Source organism: Jaculus jaculus, chromosome 15 (genome assembly GCF_020740685.1).
Source record: "Jaculus jaculus isolate mJacJac1 chromosome 15, mJacJac1.mat.Y.cur, whole genome shotgun sequence".
NCBI lineage: Eukaryota > Metazoa > Chordata > Mammalia > Rodentia > Dipodidae > Jaculus > Jaculus jaculus.
The window spans coordinates 56,257,815-56,277,229 of record NC_059116.1 but is presented as its reverse complement, the minus strand read 5'-3'; the positions used below and the strand labels follow the sequence as shown (position 1 = coordinate 56,277,229).

At 39.6% G+C, this 19,415-nt stretch overlaps 1 protein-coding gene across 4 annotated transcripts in view; it reads right to left on the bottom strand.

The window, feature by feature from the left end:
- The window catches only part of Pip4k2a (phosphatidylinositol-5-phosphate 4-kinase type 2 alpha), a 171,733-nt gene that overhangs the window by 9,868 nt on the left and 142,450 nt on the right, over window positions 1-19,415 (bottom strand). For all 4 annotated transcript variants that reach the window (XM_045135415.1, XM_045135414.1, XM_004668416.2 and 1 more), the window contains 3 exons: window positions 13,586-13,732; window positions 9,663-9,701; window positions 2,070-2,183 (listed from right to left, as the gene is read on the bottom strand). In XM_045135415.1, coding sequence (XP_044991350.1) covers window positions 2,070-2,183; window positions 9,663-9,701; window positions 13,586-13,732 — 300 coding nt within the window. The remainder of the gene's footprint in view (window positions 1-2,069; window positions 2,184-9,662; window positions 9,702-13,585; window positions 13,733-19,415) is intronic.

Genomic DNA, 19,415 nt, shown 5'->3' with positions numbered 1-19,415 from the left:
AATTGCATTATGCTCATGTACAAAGACTATTAATAAAAAGTTAAAAAGACAAAAAATGAAATAAAAAAACAAAACATAGACACACAAAACAAAAAAAATGTACTGAAATTTTAAGTTAGACCAGTCAGCTAATTTAGAAAGTATGGCACTGATAAGAAGAGAAAACTATATTAAATTCTAGCCTCAATTTACCAAGGTTAGCTGTCAAGCTACTTTGCCATAATTACCTGCTTAAAAATTTAATGATGGTTCTACATGAATTTCAAAACTAAAGGCATTGTTATAAGCCAATGAGAAAAAGTAAATGAAAGAATATTTTATACTCTGCCTCCCTTTCAATAACAGCTTAAGAGTGAGAGAGCTGTCCATGTGTGGGATCCAATCTTGTAATCTACAACACGATAGTAAGAAGCTAAGAGTATGCTTATGTAATTCAACTGTAAGTCTGAACTGCTTGAGTCACATTCTTGCTGGAGGTCAACTATCACATTGATTGTGGAATCAACAGAAAGAAGGAGTAGCTAAGGGCTACTCGCCACGGTGCTTTAAACAATATGATTCTTAGGATAAAAGATTTGCTGCCTGGCAGGTGGAGGCCCTGGCATGCCCACTCCCTCTCTCTTTTCTCTTCTATCTCTCTCTGCTTGCAAATAAATAAATTTTTTTTTTAAAGATTTGCTGCTAAGTAAAAGTCCAAATAGAGTATCTTGCTATAGTCTTAGTGGTCAGGTAGATCAAGTTGACTCTAAAGTTAAGATGGAATGGCCCATGCCTTTAATCCTAGCACTTAGGGGGCAGGGATAGGAGGATTGCTGTGAGTTCAAGGTCAGCCTGGAACTACAGAGTGAGTTTCAGGTCTGTCTGAGCTAGAGTGAGACCCTACATTGAAAAAAAAAAAAAAAAAAAAGAAAAAGAAAAAAGGGGGAATGCTTAACTACTACATACTTTAATAATAACTATTGACAAGAGAACAAAAAGAGCTGGAGACAAAAATGTTACACAATAAAAGCAAATACATATCTCTTACATTAAAAAATGTAAGAACAAACTTGGTCAGAGTGTCTCACAATGTGAAAAGGTATTAGAAAATTAAGTAGGAAATTAAACTACTGCTTCTGCCTTCATGAGGCATAAAATGCATGGCACTCATTCTTTGGATCCAGTCATTCTAATTGTTTTTATTTAATGACATAAGAAAGAAAATATTTTCACAAAGCCTTTCTCTAAGAAGCAGATCTTAGTATGTAGGGAATAGTTTTTCAAAGTAAAAAGAAAAAAGTACATACACATGAACAAGTAAGAGCCTTGAGAAGCCTAGTTTAGTAATTGCCTAACTTAGAATTCTCTTTGTGCTGTTTTGTAACCCAACATACTCTAAGAAAATATTTTTTTCCCGAGTTTACTTCATAAAGAATTAAGGAAGTCCAATAGGAAAACTGCCTTTATAATAAACAAAATGATAGAAAGAGTTATATTTTTAATTCTTGAACAAAACAACATTTAGAAAGAAATGTCTTTCGTGATAGGCTAAAAGCTCAATTAGGTCAGATTTTTTTTGCCACCTTCACACATGACCCATGTGCCCCAAATGCCCCACTCTGAGCATATGATGTATTAAGTATAGCTTTCTGGACCCATGTGTAATGATGGCTGTGGTAATACCAAAACATTAAGTGCAGTTGTGTTTACCAGCACTGAGAAGTAACTTAGAGGGAAGAATGACAAGACTGATCGATACTAAGAGTTCATTTTTGCTATGCTCCACAATTTTCCAGACCCAGCACTGCCTGCCCCTCCCAGAATGGCTGCTGTGGGTAGGCCAGTCTTGGTGGACTGTTTCTATTCATAGGCCATCCTTACCAACAAAAGCAGGGGGCCCTGAGGATGTGGACATCCAAAAGATATCAACAGGTTTTGCTCATTTTCATCATCCTGACTTGATTCATTTCATCTTAAAACCAGACCCCTCAACACAAGGTCTATCTATTTATAGGTGAGTTGTGAATAATGTAAGATATGTACATTTGGTCCTTGGTTGTAGATTTGTCCTTCTTTGTGGTTTTTCTTACCTCGACATCCTTTTTCAGCTTTTCCAGGAACACTTTCTTGTTGTTGTCATCAATATAAATCTTTTGGCCCTCATTAATGAAATCATTATCCTTTAAAGTTGGCAGTTCTTTGGCCTAAAACAATTGGGGAAAAGAAGGATAAAGCACCTTAATAAAATCTAAAAATCATATGCCCCCTCTAACTCTGGAAGTTGAAGTTTGCTGCCCATTTAGGAACTCTCCCAGATGCCAGTGAAGTGTAAGGTGGTTTGACACCTCCAAGGGCCACCAATGAGCTGTGGCCACTGGAAGCATTCCCAGTGGGAATGTGGTTAGGCATTGACCATACCATATGTCTTTCTATGTCATAGTCCAAGTTTTTCATAGGAATGAGGCTGATTTCTTTCCTTGATCCAGTTTCTGACAATAAGTATAGAATTTGAACTCTTAAAGTACATTGTCTGAAATCCTTAATTGCCTGATAGACCCCAAATCTACTCTTCTACTCACTTAGCCTTTACTGAGCTTTGGTTACCCATAACACATTCTCTTATCTCACAGAAGTCTTATTCATAACTACAGCTACATTTTGAATCATGGAGAGCATGCAGCTATCTATCCTAAACCCTGCTGCTTTCTACTTCCCTAAGAGGGAAATTCTGTCCTCATCTGAACACCAAAGAAATCATCTTTTAACATAGAGTGTATTAAGATGATGTGGTGGTTTCAATCTCCCCACAAACTCATGTGATCAGAATGCTTGGTCCTCATTTGATGGCAACTTGGTAGGTACAGCCTTGACAGAGGAGGTGTGTTCCGGGGGTAGACCTTGAGGTTTATTAGCACTAGCTTGCCACTGTTAGATGGCTCAGTCTCCTGCTGCTGTTTTCCACTTGCTAGGGCAGAGGTAAGGTCTGCCTCTACTCATACCATGTTTTCACCCAACACCTTCTCCTCAAGACTGTTAAGTCAAAAAAAAAAAAAAATAAATAAATAAATAAATCCCTCCTATTCCCTCCCATCAGCTGCTTTTGGTCAGGTGTTTGTCCAACAATGAGAAGGCAACTACAACAGATAAGAGGTTCTGCTTTTTATTATAAATAACCAAGAGGCTGAGAAAGCAAGTGAACTGTACTGTCCACTAGTGTCAAGTACCAGGTAACTGTTAAACTGAGCTATAGGGACTGGGGAGAGAGCTCAGTGGGCAACATGCTTGCTGTGCAATAATAAGGACCTAAGTTTGGACCCTGGCATCCACATAAAAACACAAAAGCCAGACATGATGCCACAAGCTTGTAATCTCAGAGCTGGGATGCAAAGACAGGAGGATGGCCAGGGTTTGCTAACTAGTCAAACTGAATTGGTGAGCCCTAGGATCAATGAAAGATCGTATCTCTGATAATGATAGGGAGGACAGCAATGGAATAAGAAACCAGACATCCACTTCTGGCCTCCATATGCACTCACACACACATGAATGGGCACATACAAATGCATGAAAACGCCCCCCCCCCCACCCCTTTGGGTTACTGCAGAAAAAAAAACTTTAGCCTGTGACACAGCATATAGAATATAGGAATCTAGTTGTCAGATAGTGTGGATTATTCAGGGCTGGGGAGATTGCTCAGTGATTAAGGGTGCTTGCTTGAAAAGTCTGATGGCCAGGGTTTGATTCCCCAGTATCTATGTAAAGCCATATATACAAAGTGGAGCATGTGTCTGGAGTTTGTTTACAATGGCAGGAGGCCCTGGCACACCCATGCTCTTTCTCTCTGCCCCTCAAGTAAATAAAGATAGCATGGATTATTTACTTGCACTTCTGGCAACCTGAAGCCTGGGAGAGGTCAAAATCAACCTCCTCCACGCCCAACTCCTTTCTGCAAACCATAGCTTATTTCTTTATTTATTTCACTGGAAAGGAATCCAATGTAATGCATTGCCCTTTGTGGTAAAATAATGAACCCCAAATAGTTCTTTTTCTATTAAGGAAAAATATAAGATAGAAAATTTAAAAAGCTATATTCCAAGCAAACAGCAATTTACTGGGTATACAGAGCAATTTCTCAAATGCTTGAATTATACACTTTCCTACTTCACTTTATAATGTGTATGTAAACATATTCTTATCAACCTTATATGCACATATATGTGCATCTACTGTGCATTTCTAAATTACTAGCTTCGTTTATTATTTTAACTTTGGGAAATTTTCAATTATTTTACAACTTCAAATAGCCCTCAAGTACATGTCTTTAAGAAGCAGGTGTAACAAATCTTAGAATTTTCAAGAGCTCAGTTCAACTATTGTCAGTAACTGAACTATGGACATAAACAGGGATGCTAAGATGAATAGATACAAATTCTCATTGAAAAGAACTTGTAATCATGCTTCAATGAAAAGAACAACACATACTATAGTACACTGTGATTAAAGAGCCTATGTTTTAGAATGAAATGAATTTGTGTTGGATAAGTTCATTTGGTAACCTGATTAAAAAAAATTAATTGTAAGCCTTCATGTCAAAGTCTATGACACAGTGCCTCTTTAATGGGCAGTTACTGAACTAGTTCAAGCTGAACATACAACTTAGAAAACATATCATAGTTACTGCCTAATGTTAGGGAAGGCTGATGTTCCCACTTGTTATTCTAAGCTCACTGAGATGAAAATAAACTCATGAAACAATATTCTATGCTTGCCAAAAAGTTGTAATTCTACAAAGTTAAAAACACATTCCAGAAGAATGTCTGTAAGGAAGAAAATTTAGGTAATCCTTACATTGAAGCCAGGATAAAACTAATTTGATGGAATAATAGCATCTATGTAATATTAATTTTGGGGTAATAAGAGATATTGTGGATTTATAATAGAATCAGTTCTGCTTCCCCAAGAAGCTAAGCCACAAATTTGATACACGAAAAGGCAAATTAGTGAAAATGGACAGAGTTCACAAAGAAGAAGAAAACAGGTGTTTTCCCATAAAATTACACATAACAGCCTTTTAAAATAACATATGCAGAACGTCTACTAAGTTCCTAGCTTGGGAAATGACAAAAGTTTCTAGCAGGGTCATTACTAACACCTAATTTCCACAATGAACATGTATTGATCTAGATCAGCATTAAGATGTGAAAGCTTTGTAACTTTTGTTTAGAATCTTTCTACATTTATTCTCAGTATACTTGTGAAACACTGTTGTAATTAAGAAGTACAAGGTGGGGCTGGAGAGATGGCTTAGCGGTTAAGCGCTTGCCTGTGAAGCCTAAGGACCCTGGTTCGAGGCTCGGTTCCCCAGGTCCCACGTTAGCCAGATGCACAAGGGGGCGCACGCGTCTGGAGTTCATTTGCAGAGGCTGGAAGCCCTGGCGCGCCCATTCTCTCTCTCTCCCTCTATCTGTCTTTCTCTCTGTGTCTGTCGTTCTCAAATAAATAAATAAAAATTTTAAAAAAAAAAAAGTAGTACAAGGTGGCCAGGAGAGGTGGCGCACGTCTTTAATCCCAGCACTCGGGAAGCAGTAGTAGGAGGATCACCATGAGTTTGAGGCCACCCTGAGACTACATAGTAAATTCTAGGTCAGCCTGGGCCAGAGTGAGACCCTACCTCGAAAAACCAAACAAAACAAAAAAGAAGCACAAGGTGTGATGGTGCATGCCTATCATCTCAGCACTCTGGAGGCTGAGGTAGGAGAACCACTGTGGATTAGAGGCCATCCTGGACTACAGAGTGAGTTCCAGGTCAGTCTGGGCTAGAGTGAGACCCTGCCTCAAAACAAACACACACACACACACACACACACACACACACACACACACAGAGAGAGAGAGAGAGAGAGAGAGAGAGAGAGAGAGAGAGAGAGAGAGAGAGAGATGGCTAAGATCTACTGTCATTTTACCATTTAGAATAGGTAAATTTCAAGAGAGGTCAACTGCGGATTACTCTCTTAAAACTTCTGAACGCAATATGCAAACAAGAAGACATTTACTACTTTTCTAATACTGTCATATTTTCCTGAATATTACCTTAAGTGGCAATGTCAAAGGTAACAGTTTGGTCTTTTGCCATAGACAATTACATGACAGTTAAACTATCAGCAAGGCCTACAAAAAGGTTTGTTCCAATTTGATCAGAAGATTTTGCTGCATGGATCTCTAGCCTTATGATAATCTAAGAAATGTCAGAGGTTAAAAACTCAAGGAGTTTGTTAAGTACTTCTGGTTTAATACTAACATAGTAAATATTTTATTGTTATAATGACTACATCGGTAGCAGGCTGACTTAAATTCAGGCCACATGCTACTTTAATTTTATTTTAATTTTTATTTATTTGCAAGCACAGAGAAGGGAGAGGGAGAGTGAAAGAGAGCAGGAAGGGAAGGAGGGAGGGAGAGGGGAGAGACAGACAGAGAGAGAGAGCACATGGGCACACCAGGGCCTCTTGTCACTGCAGATGAACGCAACGCATTTAACACTCTGTGCATCTGGCTTTATGTGGGTACTGAGGAGTTGAACCCAGAGTGGCACACTTTGCAAGCAAGTATCTTTGGCTACTGGGCCATCTTCCTAGCCCAACATGCTAATTTTAAATGTTTTCTCTTCACCTTAACTTTTTCCAGAACTAATTAAGAGTTGTTAGCTTATAAAACTTCTCAAGTCTAATGGCACTGCTCTATGTGTGTGTGTGACACTGGGTTGAGTTCATTCCAGTGAAACAGAAATTAATCTAAGGCTATTGAGAGTCTACTACCACTCTGAGGGTAAGTCAAAAAGGCTTGACAGCTGGGCGTGATGGCACATGCTTTTAATCCAAGAGGTAGGAGTATCGCTGTGAGTTCCAGGCCACCCTGAGTCTACAGAGTGAATTCCAGGTCAGCCTGGGCTAGAGTGAGACCCTACCTCAAAAAAACCAAAAGTAAATAAATGGCTTGAGGACTTTGATGCTATCATGAGCCAACATCTGGAGGATGCTCTCAAAAATCACTATATAAGATCCTCTTCTTGTTAAATGCCAAGCTTACCAGTCAGGAACAATTCTAAGTGAATTTAATGTGACTATCCCCAGGTCCAGGCTGGGGATGCAGTTCAGAGCAGAGTATTTGCCTCATATGAATGAGCCCTCTGTTGGATCTTAAGCATACAAACAACAGAAAACAAAATAGCACCACTACTCAGAATGTCTTGTAGTTTACTCTCTGTCCCACAGCTTAGATGTGAGCTGATATACTTTCCACCAGTAATAGCAATCATTTAAACCTATCTGTAAAACAGATGGGATCTTGGTGATCATCAAGTCTAACACTGCTCCATGTGAGGTCTACTATTGACCAGAATTTCTGAAGGAAGGTCTAGAAAAGTTCCATTTGAAGCAGATTTTCAAATGGAATCCTTTCATTTTACATATGACCTCTTCTCAGACTCTAACCTTCCATTGCTGGTAGTCCCCTTCCTACTCCCTTCTTAAAGCATCTCTGCAGAGCCCATAAGGCCAAGGTTCCTGCTGCTGACTTGGTCTGGCTGATGGTAGAGCACTTGCTTCCCATGTCTGAGGCCTTGGGTTTGACCCCTAGCACTGTAGAAAAAGAAAAATTAAGGCCTGAGAAATAAGCCCTATTTTCTCTTTTGCAGAGAAATGTTGCCTTTCCCTTTGTGTGGATTAGGTGTTCCTAATGGTGGAAGGAAATGACTACCTTCCACTTCTGGAGACAAAGAATGGTATAGAAAATTAAAGTATCAGCTGCTTTGGAGGTCAAGACCCTGGAAAGATGTCAGAAGAGCACATTGCTCGCTGGGTCTTTGCTTCTTCTGCTTGGGCCTTGCCAGCCTCTTCACTTTGCCTTTAACTACAAAAGAAATGCTGAGAACTGTTTTAGGAAAGCATTTTTAGATATTAAGGCATTAACGGTTAACTCTCTCAAACCTTCAATCAGTAAACAGGGGAAACTGTCAGAGCTGTGAGAATCTCTTAATTGCTAATACAATTCACAATGTATAAGAATCAAGCGGCTTTTATTATGTAGCCCATTGTCAAAGTGTCAACAATGATTACTGCCAATATAGTTATATAAATGCCAATTGCAGAACAGCTATTTTCTTTTCAATATGTCCAAGAAAAGGTTGTGGATTAACATTAATCTTCTGACCCTACGACTCCATTACATAGTTTATTTTGCCCAATAAAAACAAATGAGTTTGGAGGACACAGAACAATGAACAAGATGCATATCTGTATAATCCTCTCTCTCTCTCACATAGGCTTTTTACAGTCAGGTCAAATCTCTCCTGAGATCAATGGAGTCCAGTTACAATTCTTTTATTCCCTGGATTTCTGGCTGAGGAGCTTGTGAGCTGGCATGTTAAGACTGTCATTTGTAAAACTCCGGCTGCATTCCATCTATGTTGGTTTATTTTCCTCAGTGAACCTTTAATGTTGACTATGCATGTCTACCACCCCAGACCCAGCTCTACCTTCTTGAAGCCATTGCACTAGCCTTTCCAACTGGCCTCGCTTCCCTGCTGTGGTCTCCTCTCTCTGGCTAGTGGCCATACTGAGTGTGTCCATAGGCTTTGGCACCTGCTGCTCTTCCTTATTCTACAGCTTTTCAAGCATCACTTCCTCCAAGAAACCTTTCCCCAAACTCCAAGTTTGAGGCAGATACCCCTGCTACAGGTTTCAGGCACCTGAGGGTTCCCTGTCAGGGCACTGGGTTCCTCACATAGTGCCATTATTTCCTATTTAATGGTGGCATCTCCTGTTGGGTGTTTCTGGATGGACCATTATATCAGCTTCTGAAAGTGAGATAATAACCATGAAGATATTCACATATACTTCTGAGTGAATACACAAGAGTGGATGGCAAATTTATAAAATTGGATTGAAACTGAATCATATTCTAAAAGAATTTAATTAAAAACTAAACAACAAAAATACTATTTAAGTCTAACTTTAATATACCATCATCAGGAGATGGTCCTTCTGAAGCTGATGTGCAGAAGTCCAAAGGTACATTTTACTATGTACGTGCTAATTTAGGTTTGCTTAGATTTACATGCAGGAAGTTTCTTCCCAAGTTCTTTGCAAACTGACCTACCAAGTTGACTTTGCCTAATTTTGTAAAATAAACCGATTCAGATATTACTTAACTAATGTCCAATGAGTCAGAAGAAAATATGAGCATGTGGTTCCTTTATCCCTCAATTTCAAAAGCAAAACTCACTCCAATCCTACCAAACATTTTATAGCTGGAAAGTTTAAAGCTCATCCATCCAATCTTTTACAGGTGAGAAAATGGATGGAGAGAGGCAGAAGAAGCAAAGCCAAGGTTACATGTGTGGTTACATTAGCACTGTTCTCTGACCTGCAGCTGCCAGTATGGTTAAGCTGTAGTGCAGGCAGCTCTGTGCACGCAGAACAGGTTGCATGAGCAGTGTTCCCATCAGCCACTCATACAACTTGTAATGTGAGGAACAGAGACAAAGGCACAGGCTCCCTGGTTTCAAAATGTGATTCTTGCTGGTGACAGCGGCAAGGGAAGGGAAGAACCACGGAGGCAGGGGACAGGAAGCATGCTGTGCTGCCATGCTGCCAGGGGCAGTGAGGATGTGTCGTGGTGCTTACCTTTTCTTTGTCACTAGCTTCTCTAGCCACTGTAGAGCCCTGAAACATAAAGACATGGTAAGAATGTGCTCAGGCGGCAGTGTGCTCCTGTGTGCAATATGAAGATGGGCCTGGCCAGCGCAGAGAAGTAAATAAACAGCACTCTGTCCAGCTTGTGTGCAGCGCCCTCCAGCTTCCTCAGGCTCTCACCTGGTCTGCGGTCCTCCCTGCAGGTGTTCTTCTCCAGCCCCCACCTGTCTTGCTTCTCTGGTTCTTATCTATCTGCATAACAATCACTTGAGAAATAACTTACTAAACACTGGATTGAAACTACATCAAATGCTGGAAATTGCTTATTTCACAAGAGGAAGTAGGCTACCTACCATGTGGCTGCAGTGACCACAGGAGTACTAAATGCCCTTTTCCCCTCATCAGGACTTCCAGGTGTGGACGTGTGCTCGCCCTCTGACAACCTCCCCATGTTAGTTACTGAGAGGCAGTTTCACCTCACATGCTCTGAGGAGGCCCCTGTGGGCACTTTCTGACTCCCTTCACTATGGATTTTCCTTCAAAGACTCCTGCTTACTTCTACCTTTTTTATGACAGGCCCAATGCTGAGCAAAGAAGTACAAGGCAGAAGAAAGCTCAGTTCTTGATCTCAGCAGTGCTCAGTGTACTGCAGGGATTTCCAAAACTTGTCTAACAGCTCTGGGGTGGCCAAGAAATCTGAAAGAGCCACTTCTGAGGCCCATGGGAGCCTTTGGGGCAGAGTTCATGCAAAGAAACTTTCTTTTTGTAAAGGTTTTAATTCAAAAGAAAAGCCCAGCAATCACAGACATACAGATTCCCATTTTAGATTCTTAACTGTTAATACGATAATCATCAATATTTTGTGGTGTAGTCAGATTGCTCACTTAATGGCAGATTCTCAAGCTGTTCCTCACCCTTCGCCACTGTATGTCTGAGCTACTACTAGGTCAGCAGAGTATTTGTTAATCTGTCAACTTCTCAAATTCACAGCTATAGTCATGGAATATTAGGCAGCTAATCATGAATAGATGTTATATCTAACTACATCAAAGTGAAAGGAGCTTTTAGCTTGGTTAGTTGAAGAGAGATCAAAAGTTTCTCACTATTACTAGCTCTGACAATGATGACTTTATGTGTGTGGTATGAACTCCTCACATGCAGAAGTTCAGCTAAAGAGGCTTCTGTATTGGGGAGGGAGGCTAAAACCAGGCTCTAGCATCAGATCACCACTCTCCTGGGTATGCAGCATCCCAGGGACTGGCGGATGGGAAGCCTAGAGAAGCCACTGGAAGTTTCTGGAGACAAATTAGAGGAGCACAAGGCAAAGACTCCAAATGAGATGGACCAAGTAGAAGCAGTCACACTCACAGTGGCACCCAGAACCTGCCACTTACAATGGTCTACTTTTGCTCTGCTAGAGTTCCTGAATTTGCTTCTGGACACACTTCTAACAATGTTCTCAAATTTAAAAGAAAAACAGGAGGAATGGAACACTTGAGCATTGTCCATGCTGCCAGGTAGGAGCAAAAGTGTTCTACTTTATTATCCTTAACCATTATGGTGGTTACATTTTCTCTCCTGCAGGATACCTTGCTTGTGATTTTCAGGGAGGCTTCAATTCTATATAAATGCAGATCACTAGCATGTCAAAATAAAAACAATTTCTTCAAATTTAAATGCACAATAAGAAATAAAAATAAAAACAAAAAAAATAAGGTCAGTGTGGTAGTTTTAATAGATGGCCCCCAATAATCAGTGTTTATTAGTTTGTAGTTTGTATCTATACCTGGCTGGAGGAGGTGTCATAGGGTGGATCTTAAGGAGTAGTGGTGGGTTTGAAATTCCAATATAAACATATGCAAAGTGCCTGAGTTTATCCTGGAGTTCCTGAAGTGTGGTGTGTGGTGTGGCTTTTGGCTGTGGCTTCTCTCTTGCTGCTTGGACCTGTGAAAGCAGGGTCAGCTTCTTCTGCCAGTATGGAACTTCCTCTGGATCTGTAATCTTCAATAAACATCCCTTCTTCCATAACTGTGCCTTATTTGGAAGTTCATCTCACCAAAGTTGAAGCTGCCTACCATAGAAATTGGTACTAGAATGTGGTGTGAGATGAACCTGACCATGTGGATTTTGGTCTTTTGGAACTTTTGTTTTGGTGGAATACTGAAAATGCCTTCTGGAGTACTAAGCCAAGTTTTATGGACTATTCTGATGAGAGTTTGGAAATGCTAAGTGCAGATAGTATTGAACTTTGAGACTTGGCATACAAGCTTTCTAAGGGGAAGGAAAGACTATAGAGGACTTTGTTGGAATGAGCTACTGGCCTAAGGGCTGGCTGTGTTCTGCTGCCCAGACCCAAGAGTTTGATGAAGGTTAAATTTGTAATGGAATAATGTGCTTGGCAAAAGATATAGGACCGAGAGATTTAAGATTTTAAGTTGAAAAACCTCAAGCAAGTAAAATTACAGGTACTGAGACTGGTTTTAGATTACTGAAGCTGCTATTGTCCACATATTAGCAATCTTGGGGAAGATGGCCCAACTGCTTTACATTCAAACAATGGAGAGGAAGCCTGAGGAAAGACTATGATAGAAATATAAATTTTTTTGAAAAGAGTTGACTGGTGAAGGAAACTGCCCTTCAATGTGCTGATTTATTTTGTCCCAAATTAAGAATATGGCTATGTCTTATATACCTAATATTGGCTTTATGTGAGTACTGGGGAATTGAACCTGGGTTGTTGAGTATTGCAGGCAATTGCCTTAACTTCTGAGACATCTATCCAGTCTTAGGGTTCTCTTTTATGATGTGAACTGATTCTAAGATTAAAAAATCTTGGGAGCCAACTATGACAGACCCATAGGTGGGAAAGCATTTTTAGGGGTCAAGATATAAGTATTTTTAGTTTTTATGGCCCATAATGGTTTCTATGGAATGTTAAACTCATTATAGTGAAAAATCACAGTTTATACAGAAACAATGGGTATTCCAATAAAACTTTAATTATAAATGTGGATCCCACACTGGATTTGGCACACAGACATGTTATAGTTTGCCTCTTTCTAATTTGGGCATTTCCCCTCTAAGGCTAAAACTTAGATCATGTCACTCCACTCTTGGACTTTCCAGTGCTCTCTTTCCAGTTTGAAATAACTGATCACACAGTTTATGTATTCACTGTTCCTTCTGTCGGGAATCTTCCTGCATTGGTTCCTTCTTCTCTTTCAAGTCTATTCCAATGCTATCCCTTCAAATAAAACCTTCCTTGACATCCTATTTCAAAATGTATCCCTTTCTGGATAGGGTGGCATAGGCCTTTAATCCAAGCTATTTGGGAGATTAAAGCAGAAGGATTATAAATGCAAGGTCTCTGGACTATGGAGAGAGTTCAAGGTCATCTTTGGAAGTTTAGTGAGAATCTGTCTCAAAATAAAAGGCAAAAAGAGGGAAAGAGGGCTGGCGATATAGCTCAGCAATAAAGTACTTACATAGCATGTGTGAGGCCCTAGCTTTAACTCCAAGTATTGTTAAATAAATGAGTTTATAAATAAAATAAAAACAGTATATCCTTTCCTCTCTTCATTTCTATCTACAGCATTAATCCCAACCCTAAAATACTAAAGGACTTTACAACTAAGTAATTATTACTTTATTTAAAGAATTGGTCTGTTTTGGTCATACTAGTCCCAGCTTTTAGAATAGTACCTAATACATGGTTGACATGTCATATTTAATATGTACCTGTGTCTTGTAATAAGGCCAATAAGCAATAATTGCTTAATCCTAAGGAGTGTGCTGGCAGTTGCCTTGTAGTTCTAACCACTGGGAGCATCCCAAACATTTTATATGATCAATTACATTTGTAATGTAGATTAGTAAGCCTGAGTCATTTAGTGAAAATTAATAGTAAATCTTACCTTTAAGTCATATTTTCTATATACAGATAAGCGGTGGCTGAACACATTTCTTGTAACGATCACATATATTTCAACTCCATCAACATTAAGGCGGTACATTCCCAAGAACTGGGGAAGAAGGGTGACCCCATGGCATTCTACTACATACTACATAAGAAAGGAAGAAAAAAAGAAAGTATCCAATCAAGACGGCTGTATTTAAAAGTAAAACAACTTTCAGCCAATAGTGTTTATAAGAAATGAAAACTTGCATTTTATTTGTAAAAACTGACATAGTTTTATTTACAGGAAATAACCACATTTGGAGTATGCATCCATTAGATTGGTGTTTTTCCTGTATATACAAATTAGAAAATTCAACTTGATCTCCAAAGAGATTTTTTTCTAGCATCCCAAACTAATTTGGATGTAATAAACTTGGATATAATAGTATAAAGCAAGAGGAAAAATGGCCCTTTCTGATATATCTTTTAAGTGAAATGATATTTATTACACCTAGGTCCTCTATCTTCTGTCCTCAAAGCTCAGAGTTGAGATAAGATGATTTAGCCATTAAGATCATCTTTGAGAATGGGGTTGAAGTGAAGAGTAAAGAAGAAATTGTCAAGCCTGGTGCTTGAAGCTGAAACCTGCTATTTTTCATTGAGACATTAATGGCCATGATGGGGGCTTCTGCTCAACAGAGGTGGGGCTTCTCTGGTCCATGCACAAATCCTAGAGGTGCAAAAATACAACATGACTTGGGAAACCTATAATGATCACACTCCAAACAACCACAAGAGGGAGCCACTTCCTCTTGGAAGTAGAACTTTATAAAACAGTAACCTCATACTAGGAGGAGCTCTATAAAATGGGGGAAGATTATCTTTTCAATGTCCATGTTAAGCGGTCAAATCTTCAGGATAGCATGAATTCCATGATTCCAATGTTGTAAATACTCTACACTTTGTGCATATGGCACATTTCTAGAATAATTTTTCTTTTTATAATAAAAATGTATTAAAAAATAATTAAGCTGGGTGTGGTGGCACATGCCTTTAATCCTAGCACTCAGGAGGCAGAGGTAGGAGGATCGCCATGAGTTTGAGGCCACCATGAGACTCCATAGTGAATTCCAGGTCAGCCTGGGCTAGAGTGAGACCCTACCTTAAAAAAAAAAGTATTTAAAATAATGAAATCTTGGGCAGGAGAGATGGACAGACTGCCTGTGAATCCTAAAGATTCCGGTTCGAGGCTTGATTCCCCAGGACCCACATTAGCCAGATGCACAAGGGGGCGCACGTGTCTGGAATTCGTTTGTAGTGGCTAGAGGCCCTGGCGCGCCCATTCTCTCTCTCTATCTGCCTCTTTCTCTCTCTCTGTTGCTCTCAAATAAATAAATAAAAAGTAACAAAAAAATTTAAAAGATAATGAAATCTTTTTAGTGATAAATACCTAACAATAAAGTCTGATAATTAAACATTACTATCTTAAGAATGAAAACATTCTTGATTTTAAACATGAAAGAAAGATGAGCAGCATTAGTATCTGAATTTGTTTTACTATCCAGAGTTTTGACAGATTTCAAAGATTTTTTTAGAAATGTTTTTTGTTTATTTTTATTCATTTATTTGAGAGGAACAGAGAGAAAGAGAGAGAATGGGTGTGCCAGGGCCTCCAGTCGCTGCAAATGAACTCCAGATGTGTGCGCCCCTTGTGCATCTGGCTAATGTGGGTGCTGGGGAATCAAGGCTTGAACGGGGGTCCTTAGGCTTCACAGGCAAGCACTTAATTGCTAAGCCATCTCTCCAGCCCCAAAGATGTTTCTGATGCCACCTCTTGACTTTATTTTTACTGACAATAGATAAGCTATATATTTTAACTCACTCTATCTTCTGTGGAGAGTTTCATCTCAGCTTGTTATTTGAAATCACATGAGCAGAACATAATTTCAAACCAATAAGATGACTTGAGTTTTGGTAATATACAATAAGTGGTTAATAGTCAGTGGAAATTCTTCCATATGTGATTTTAGAGATAAAGAGCAAGTGGGTTCTCATGTGTGGTTAAGGTGGCTGAACACGTCTCAACACACAGTCTATGGACACTTGTGTAATATGAGTGAGGTAGACGGAGGGAAGGCTTGTGAGCCAGAAAGGTGTGTACATGAGCCCTGGAATGGCCATTCACTAATGGCTGCGCGATTTGGGTAACTTACTAAATAAATCATTCTGTATTTTAGTTTCATTTTCTTTGTCAGTGGTTGTGAGGATGACCATTAACAGTATGTCAAAGCACCACATACAATGTTATGTACTGAGCCACATTATTCCTCAAGTAGAGATGATGATGATAATTTTTTAAAAATATTTTTTGTTCATTTTTTATTTATTTATTTGAGAGTGACAGACACAGAGAGAAAGACAGATAGAGGGAGAGAATTGGCGCGCCAGGGCTTCCAGCCACTGCAAACGAACTCCAGATGCGTGCACCCCCTTGTGCATCTGGCTAACGTGGGACCTGGGGAACTGAGCCTCGAACTGGGGTCCTTAGGCTTCACAGGCAAGCGCTTAACTGCTAAGCCATCTCTCCAGCCCAGTGATGATAATTTTAAGAAACTGTAACATTGCACCTATCTGCCTCATGCCGCAGACCCAATCACAGCCCAAGATATTTAAGATATGCTATAGGTGAAAAATAAAATTTGATCTACTCCACCAAGTGTACCCATTCTCACATGCATTCATGTTCAGCTTATCTTTTTGATGAACACCTTGAAAACTACAGATTAAATGAACTTCAAACTCCTTAGTGTATAAATATGTGCAAACCCACAAATCACACAGAAGCATATTTATTAAATTTCAGTGACAAAAGGCTGCATTTGGTGCCAAGAGTTTAGGTAGAATTTAGAGGCCCGAATTTTACAGAAAAGAAAATTCTACTGACTGACAAGGTTTCTGGGCAGGGCCCTGGGAAAGGAGGGCACAGCTGCTTGTAGCAGCATGCTGTTGAAGCTCCACACTGCAGGGTGCCTGCTGCTGTGTGCAGGCGTTGAGGCACACAGGCACACAGCTTCTTCATGAGACCCAGGAGATGATGCACACAAGCTGAACCCCATGGGCGATCTACAAAACCTCTTGCAAAGACAGAAACTGCTCGAGGTAATCCCTAGACTACACTTCACTGGGGTCTTGGGAATGAATTAGTCACAATATGCTGCCAGGATCTCTCTTGGTCCCACTTCCTGCATTAGTTTTATGATCTTGGATGAGTTATTCAACCTCCTTTTTCCTTTGCACTTGGAACAGCAGAGGAACAATATTACCTAAGAAATAAAGTTTTGTGACAAAGCAGTTAATTATATAGGCCTTATAACACAGTCTGAACCCCAAAAGGTAGTATAGAAGTGTTATTTGTAACCTGAATCTTCCATTTCCTTCAAACAGTAGACCAACCTCATCACTCTCAATATTCATTCATAAGTTCATACAAAAATGCTTACTGGACATGAATTACTTGTCAAACAGGAGAGGTGGTGACAATGTATCAGGGGTACATGCAACTTATCTTACAGCACAGGAGAAAATGGACTACAAGGGACTGGCCTCAATTTCCTGATGCGGCATCTCTAAATAGCCACCAAGTAGTTCTACTGCTTTCCCCACACTTTGGTACAGAGGTGAAAGTATAGACACATCCAAGACCATCCCTCCATTCAACCTAGGACCCATCTTGTTGGGTTCTCAGGAGCCATCCACTCTCAGCCCAGGATTCCCTGTCCACCAGGAGTGTTCAAGTGCATTACAGATTCTCTCACAAAACCCAACCCAAACTCAGACATGCGGGTGCAGGCACATAGTCAGATTATTTGGTACTGACTGGATGCTGCTCCAATCTGCTGATAATGGGATTTTGCCTTCCTACTTCTTCAGGGTAGCTGCCCTTGAGTGTGGCATGTCACAGATGCGTTTCGGTCTTTCTCTGAGTATTACCCACTTGTTCAAGGTCTTTCTGTTTGGCTTCTGGGACACCACGCTCTCCTACTTTCCTCCTTCCATTCTCTCCCTCTTTGCAACTTGTTGACTTTGTTTCCTAAATTAGGTGCCAATTCAATTCAGGATTTGCCTAGAGCTTCAACTAAGGTTGGCCTTCCTATCTTCTTGATTGACACTGTGCATCTTAACTTTCTTTTGTTTTCATTTTTAGCTGGATCCTAACAGTTCCCAAACTTATTATTTCCAACCAACAACCACTTTTCTTTTGTGTTTCTTTCCACATAGGATTCAGATGGCTCAATGTAAACTTCATGAAGGTAGAACCATGTTTCTTATGTTCAGTGTCAAATTCCTAGCACTTAGCAGGACCTAGCATATAAGAAACAATAAATGGATGAAGCAAGTTAAAATAACCTGAGTTATATCTTATATATTTTTTACTTTCTCTGCTATTTTTATAATTAATATCAAGACTTTCACCTCCAGGTGTTATAAATATGAAAATTCTAGATTTTGAATGCAGAAAAAAGTCCAATATGATTTTTGGTGAAAGTACAGAAGTTCTTTCATGATGCCCGTAATAAATTAACATTACATAAGGGGAACAAAGCAAGAGGTTAGGGAGAGGGAGAAGGCATAGGTCAGTCACAAAAGAAGAAAACAGGGTATCAAAAATAATTGTCTAAGGATATGAATCTTATAAGGGTTCACAGTTCACATGTTGTAGAACTAATCACACTGCAGAAGAAAACTGCTCGTTATAAGCATCATGTGAGGAATAGAACTTAGGGAAAGCCAGTAATGAATCACAGTCCTAGTAATAGCAATCTGTCAGTAAATAAGAGCCAAGAGTTACTTTATTATTTGCATAGAATTCACATTAGAAATCCTCCTAACTTCCCCAAGTGTGTAGGTTAAGTGGAAACTTTTTAAGCCCATAATAATGCCCAATCCAAGGCTGTTTGTTCCTTTCTCCCTGACTAGAAAGAATTTTGTCTTCTACAGGAAGAAAGGAGAAGTGTGCTCTTGTGATGTACAATTCTAACTGGCTTTGGAGGGTTGTGAACTCAATGCAAGTCTGTACTTCATAGTGAGGCAAGTTTCATCAAAAAAACAGTGCTTTACCCTGAAGATCATGAAGTCAAGAAACAAGATGAACAAGGTGAGCAAGAAAGAAGGAAGGGAGGAAGAAAAGAATCTTCCAGAAACACTGCATGGTTTCCTAAAATGATTGATAAAAAAATTATTGAATTTTAAATGTCTGATGGAACTTCCGGTTTCAAGGAATCTTTGTAAAATATTTTCCAAAAGTGAATAATACTGTATGTCTCTGTGTTTATTTATAACACAAAATAATATTTTCATTCTTTTTTTGAGGTAGATCTCACTCTAGTCCAGGCTGACCTGGGCCTCACTTTGTAGTCCACGGCTGGCCTCAAACTCTCAGTGATCCTCCTGCCTCTTGAATGCTGGGATTAAAGTGGTGTGTCACTACATCTGGCTGACATAATATTTTTGTAAATACAGAAGAAACATTAGGGCTTGGGAAATGGTTCAGTAAATAAAAGTGCTTGTCACATCAATATGAATACCTGTGTTCAGATCCCCATAACCAATATAAAACCAGATGTGGTAGTGTGAACATCTGTAATCCTAGTTCACCTACAGTGAGAAGGGAGACAGGGAAAACAGAATTCCCTGGAAGCTTACTGGCCAGTCAGCCTGGTGAATACAACAGTGAACAATATGAGATCTTGCTTCAAACAAGAGTGAAGGAGAGGATAGACACTCTGATCTCCACACACATACCATCTCACAAGTACATCTCCACTTACATAGAACATGTTACAAGA